The sequence below is a fragment of the Pyxicephalus adspersus genome, chromosome 8, assembly GCF_032062135.1.
Source record: "Pyxicephalus adspersus chromosome 8, UCB_Pads_2.0, whole genome shotgun sequence".
NCBI classification, from domain to species: Eukaryota; Metazoa; Chordata; class Amphibia; order Anura; family Pyxicephalidae; genus Pyxicephalus; species Pyxicephalus adspersus.
Window position 1 is genome coordinate 31,547,797 of NC_092865.1, and position 7,090 is coordinate 31,554,886.

General features: G+C 34.7%; 1 protein-coding gene across 1 annotated transcript in view; it reads right to left on the reverse strand.

Moving 5' to 3' along the window:
* Positions 1–7,090, reverse strand: part of LOC140336666 (calcium-activated chloride channel regulator 1-like) — an 18,356-nt gene that overhangs the window by 9,778 nt on the left and 1,488 nt on the right. Inside the window, exons 2-6 of the mRNA XM_072419932.1 lie at positions 6,272–6,409; positions 4,895–5,045; positions 3,318–3,426; positions 1,729–1,897; positions 150–371 (exon numbers count right to left, since the gene is read on the reverse strand). Coding sequence (XP_072276033.1) covers positions 150–371; positions 1,729–1,897; positions 3,318–3,426; positions 4,895–5,045; positions 6,272–6,409 — 789 coding nt within the window. The remainder of the gene's footprint in view (positions 1–149; positions 372–1,728; positions 1,898–3,317; positions 3,427–4,894; positions 5,046–6,271; positions 6,410–7,090) is intronic.

A 7,090-nucleotide genomic window follows, 5' to 3' on the forward strand; every position in this document is an offset into this window, starting at 1 on the left:
CCCCCCCCCCCCCCCCCCCCCCCTCAGCTTTTTCTGTCTTCCTTCATATGTATTCACAATAAATATTGACTTTTGTCACTTGTTCATGAACATAGCAACACATATGTGAATGTATGCAGATTATCTTGATAACTAAAACTATTACTTACACCTCCCATGCTCCCTGACACATCAAGTACTAACGTCACAACTCTATCTGAAGCCTGTAGCAATGAGAAGGTGGGTTCAGGAATTGTGCCAGAAGTTGGTGATGTGGAACGTATATCAGTGGAGTTCTTGATCACATCCCATGTACTAAGATAGTTGCACATCCTGTTCTGTAAATTCGGTGCCTCCAAGTTATGATTAGTTTCATCACAGAATACTGTTACCTAAAGAAAAATAATAGATATCAAAGTACAATTAAAATTTTCACTAAGCATTTTGTACATTCAAACTGGTACCATACCATAACACTATACTTAAAATATTATTTGGGCTCACTGACATTTATGAGTACCACAACTAAGGAATAATTGGATACATTTACAAATATGAGGTAAGGCTTATATGCTGGTAACAAGTAATAGGGCATGGTCTAAAGTTAGTTACAATAGGACCCGCATATGTGGAATTGTCATTTGAATTCTAAAACAAAACTGTCCATTTAAAGTGGAGAGGAACATAATGTCACAATGGTAAATTTAAAAATTTTGAGTAGTTTGTATTTTCCAATAGTGTGTAGTAATTTAAAGGATTTTTTCTCCTATTTTGGTCATTTGAATTTTTTTAAATAGTCACATTAAGATGGAAAAATGGATATGAAAATAGTTCTTGAGGTCGAGTCAACTAAGGTAAAGATATAGGATAGGGCTGTTCAAGAAACTGCTCACCACCTACCCTAGCATGTTGTTCTAAGCCAGGGGTGTCAAACATTGGCCCGGGGGCAAAATTTGGCCCCAACATCCTTTTTTTGGCCCCCAAAGGAATCCTAAATTTGAACTGCAACTGGCCCACCGCTGCATTGAAATAGCGCCACTATTTCAATGAAGGAGTTTTAGCGGCAGGCCACTAATAAGATTGGCCACATCTGGCATTTCCAGCACTCCCCCTCAGCTGTACTTTTCCTTGCTACTCCAAGACATGGACATGATTGGTTAGATTTTCATAGAAGAAATTTGTTATTAATATTGTTATCCTGTGCAAAAAGGTTACCATTGAAGTTTAACTACAAATAAGAGAATTTAAGGCTACAAATAGAGAAAGAGGCATAAGATTTTTTCTTTTATATATATATATATATATATATATATATATAAAATAATGCCTCTTTCTCTATTATAGGCTTGTTTCATATTGAATGTGAAGCAAAACCTCCTTGTTTCCACATGAAAAGGTTGTATATCTAAGGGAAGGAAAAACTACCTCAATTTTTTCAATAAATTTCAAGGTTGGCCCGTGACTTTGTCTAAGTTTTTAATTTTGGCCCTCTTTGTATTTGAGTTTGACACCCTTGTTCTAAGCATTCACATCTGCACAGAGATAAAGATATCAGGAGAATACGTTACTCCCTTACATTGTACATATTTTATACAACAGAGCTAATATTATCCACTCCAAGCTAAGATATCAGGCAACAACCATCTATTTTATATGAATATGTCATGTTGTCCAAAGTACATGGAATACACATTATTCTGTTACACAACTAATTATTAAAGTTTCAATATCTTGATATAACACACTTACATCATTTAATGCCTGTAAATACATTATAGATTCTTTGGAAGTTTGAATTTTATCAGGTAGAAAAGCACAGTTGTCCTCATACAGTCCAGTATCTATATTGGGTTTGCATTCACAGCTGTTGCTTGTACATTTTTCTTCCCTGTATATGCCTTTGAGTCCAGCTGGGCACCTGGTTCAGAAAGAATAAGATGAAGTAAAGAACCAAACTGTACCCAAGTTACTGTATACACTTATAAACCAATTTGAATAAAAACCATGATACCTACTTTCACCTGAAAAAAAACAAGAAATCTACAACTCGAGTATAAACCTAAGGAACAAAATGCAGCCACCACCACCAAAATTCAAAACAGTGATCAATACAAATTCTAATAAAATTATAGCTAAACAATACATCCATTATGTGTTATTTTTGAAACATTTTTTTAAAATGGGGAAAACTTTTCTTTGACTTTTTTTTTCTCAGGTAAAGTACTTTGTACTTTTGAGCCAGTTATAAAGGGTTACTTGCTCTAAACTGATCCTTTGTGCATTGTTGCTTGCCAATGGTTGCTTGCCAATGGCAGATGGTGCTGTGTCTTCATGTAAGATAATTACCAAGCTAATAATGTCTCAAATGGCAAGGGTTTGTTATATGCTTTACAAGAGAACATAGTGCCATCAGGTCAACACAATCTTGCTTTTTACTTGAGTATATATGGTAAACAATGCATAATGTAGGTAATAGTGACCCCACTGTCTCTTGCACAATTGCATTAGTCATTCAAATTGCAGAGAATTGCAAAGAGTACGTACAGACCTTTTTTTAGTTTTGGAATGTGTAAGAGTTTGAATCTCTCTCAATGGCCCTAATTTATTAAAGCTCTCCAAGGCTGGAGCGAATACACTTTCATTAGTGAAGCTGGGTGATCTAGCAAACCTGGAATGGATCTGGTCTAGAATTCAAAACATATGCTAGCAAATAGCAAATGACTTTTAAGAAATCCATTCCAGGTTTGCTGAATCACCCACCCAGCTTCACTGATGAAAGCGTATCCTCTCCAGCCTTGGAGAGCTTTAATGAATCAGGCCCAATGTCTCAATTCTTTGCAGTTTCTATTCGGACACTGCCAACTAACAACTGTCATTGCACCAGGAAGTGAGGGGAGAAACCTCCAACGGGGCACCTATTTTTTTAAGGATTTTGGGTTGAGAAAGATTTCCACTAACTTCCTGTTTGACTCTGGGACAGAAAATCACCCAACAGGATAGAAAAAAAAATATTTTTAACCATTTCATACTCTACCCCTCTAAAATGAAAAACAAGCTAATGGTTGCAGATAAGAAAGATTATTGAGATGTAGCAAGTGGCTAATTAATGAATTTAAGAATGATTTTTAAGGCAAATATAGATCTTATTTAAAATATTCAGTGTATCAGTCCTTGGATATAGATATCACACTTGTATCAAACACAAAGTTAGTTTAAAAAATATAGTGTATATATATATATATATATATATATATATATATATATATATATATAGATATATATATATATATATATATATGTTATATTTATTGATGGGCTTAGGATGATCCTATATTTACCTTGTAGCTTCTATCGTAAGACCACTTGAAATGTAGAAGGGAGCAATATCATTATATTCATCAAACACACCCCACCTGAAATGGGCCCATTCATGGACAAATACTCTTCCTGCAAATACAAATGAATGTATGAATGAATGTTATTGAATGTTAATATTACTTACAATTTATAGAACACCATGGCTAACCTATATTTTAAGGTAACCTCACTTATTTCTGTGCATTAGTATATCATTCGAATGACTTTATTAGTACACATTTACCCACGTGATTACAGAAGCTGGAGACAGCTTAGGCCCAAAGACTAAAGCCCCCATACAAACATCAGATACACTTCAGATGATAATCACTGGAAATATTCTTTCGTGATCATTTTCATAACAGATGAATAAACAAGTGCTATGCATACAGCACTGTTCTATGTAGTGGGGAGGACAAGTGAGTGACAGCCTGCTATGCTCTTTTCTATAGGAATGCAAAGTGGTCTTCCTTGATTGTTCCTTCATCATTCAGCTACGGCAGATTGATTAGGAATAATGGGGGACCACTGTACAAAGATCAGATTTTCACCTTACTTCTCCTACTGTTAGCCCATTTGAGTGACAGCTAGTGATATGACTATGGACTTTGTAAATTTGGTGCTATTTAAACACAAATAATGAATAAATGATTAGAATGTGCCATTGCTACACTAGTACTAAAATAAAACATTTGTAAAAAGAGGTAGGATGGTTTGTACTGTGGCAGTAATATGGACAGATTTATTGCCTCTCACAGTCTATAAACTCACTTAGCAAATCACTTGACTGTGATACACAGTTTCAATAATACATGTAGCGGCATTAAATTTTGTATTAGTCTTAATAGTTATTTTACAACATACTGTAAAGGGCAATGATCCTAATTGAACAAACAGGCTTCAGTTTTCAACAGCTTAAGGTTTCACTATACCCAAATGAGAGACACACATATCTATTTCCTTACCCTGCCAAGCATTTATATAAATCTATTTAGTCATGATTCCATCTATACCAATAAATAATAATAACAGTAGAAACATTTTGCCCTCTCTCATTCTCTGTATGGCATGTTCCCAATGCATACTGTTATGCTACAGGGGACCCAGCAAGTCTTAGCTAATATTCACCTGGAAAGGCAGATCTAATACCGTCAAAACGCTACTACGGGGGTGCCCAACAGGTGGATCGTGATCTAACAATAGATCGCAAAGGCAACGTGAGTAGATCGCAGAGCCTTGCCTTTCAAAATAATAAGTCCTGTGTGCGGTAGAGTTTAAGTCCAAGTTTTTGTTGTTGGTTGATCATTTTGACTTGGTCATTTTAAAAGTAGCTTGCAAGCCAAAAAAGTGTGGGCACCCCTGCTCTACAACATAGCACCTAACTGACTGTGATAAGATGTAGTGCAACACTCAACTCTCAAACAACATTTTGAACGCTTGAACGTGGAAAAAAGGTGGTGATTCAATTGTCTATTTTTTTTAGAGAGAATTTAAGGATACTTTCAGATTCTTTGAAAAATGACTAATTATATACAGCAAATACGCACTGAATGATTACCTCTTGGTCCATATACATCTAACAGTTTATCATTTAGCAAAAAATCAGGTGTGAAATGAATGTATCGTCCTTTTTCGCCACATTGTCCATACTGTAATGTGTATGGGTCATCTCCGTATCTCAAGTGTGGTGATGCAATGATAATATCGGCCTAATGACAAGGAAACAATTGCAGTATTAAAAAAATGTACACTCTGCATACCTATATAACTGAAATGTAAAATCTTATATACAGTATAAATTCAAATAATTCTACATAAATATGTATGCATTATGCAAGATATATATAAATATGCCTAAAAACTGTCACTTGGAGGTGACTTCATCAAACTTAAGTAAGGCCCAACAATACTTAAAGTGTACCTAAACTCAGAAAATGAAAACCACAGGAAGTAGTACTAACTAACTAACTAACTAACAAAAGAGACATTTTTTGAATGGCCAACTGAGTAGTGTTTCCTAGTAAGTAGATCCTTGGTTAGTTTCCAGTTTGTCATACCAAGAATAGTCATGCGGCATATAGATCAGTGTTTCTCAACCTGAATTCCGTGGAACCCTGAGGTTCCTTCAGAGTTTGCTAGGGGTTCTTTAGAAAAGGAACAATTTGTGCCTCAGGTCAATTTATGTATGTAATGTATGTATGTCATTTATGGCTATCTATAAGGGTTCCCATTGGTCAGCAATGTCAGAGGTGTAGATACAGTAATTGCAGAGGTACCCTGTAAATCTGTTTCTAAGGAGTACCAGATGTATAAAAGTTGAAGAAACACTTACATAGAGAGTGGACTGGTCTACTCTTGTAAGATAATGTGACTGTTGAATATAGTTGATAAAGGCTTTACCCATTCAGTCTTTCAGTAATAAAATGCTTTTTATGTTTATGCTTCCAATCAATATGAAAACATCTAAGTATACTGAAAAAAAAAGTTGGAGGCCCAGAGGTACCAAAAACGGAAGAGTCCATCACTTTCTTTAGAAGACATATATACATTGGCATATAAGTAAACTGGTGAAAAGTGTCTGAATATGCAGTGTGCCAACCAGCTATTCTTCTGATGCTCAAAAAAGAACAGGGGCTACATTCTTTCAGGTAATCAGTGGATAACTGGTGGAGTTTATTAGTCATATACTTTCAGATAACCACTGCTACCTTTTACATTTACTGACCCAGTTATAGAATATTCTTAGGTGCCCTAACAATAAGTACGACCTTCATTTTGGTATAGATTACAAGTTTTATGTTTTAAAGCTTTTCCTACAAAGCCGTAGGTAAATATAAAAAATAAACCCCTTACACACTTTATATAGCATGAATATTTGCATTAAATATTAATTTTATCTGTATGTGTTAAATGCCCCAAATTGGTACTTTCTTACCTTATCATATGTTTCTGTTCTGACTCTTTCATAACTTTTTTTTGACCAAGTAAATGGTATTAATATTTTTACACTCCGTATGAACAGCCTTTTTTGTGTTGCGTGATATAAATAGCTTGAGGCTTCCTTGATCAAGTTCTTGAAATGAAAATAAATAAATAAACATATATGTATTATTGTCTGTATAAACAGATGAAAAATGATATACATTCAATGCAAACTAGTTACCAAAAAATATCTAAATCCAACCTATAGGGCTCCATATAAAAAACAGGGGATACGGCATTACTTCAACCATTCCTTGATGAGAAGCTTCCAGGTCAGTATCTTCAATGGCAGTAATTGATTCTCATCAGGGAATGTTTGAGAGAACTTCCTTGTTTTATGTAGAATAGAATATAATGGCCAATATTTCAAAAGGCTTGGGGGGGGGGCAATTGTAGGATCAAAGTATGGTTGCTTTTGATGGCTGATTGCAGTAATTTTCCAATCAAATTTTATGACATTGTTAGTTTGAACTTGGCTATAGACGGGTATCGTTCTTTATAAAGTCAAAGTAAGGCTATCCAACAATACCACTGAGGCAATAATCCAACATTTCCAGCAATAAAACATGCTGATTAGCTAATGTTAAGATAGGTCAGTCGTAGTTGTTTGTTATAAAAAATAATGTTTAAGGGTAAATAGACAATTATGCCTATTATTTCCAACCCTTTGAACCCCTCGGAGCAGTGGTTTTTAATATTCTGAGTAGATTATTTTTTAAGGCTAATAAAAAAAATTAAAACTGAATTTAATATAAAAAGCCTATTATTCTGT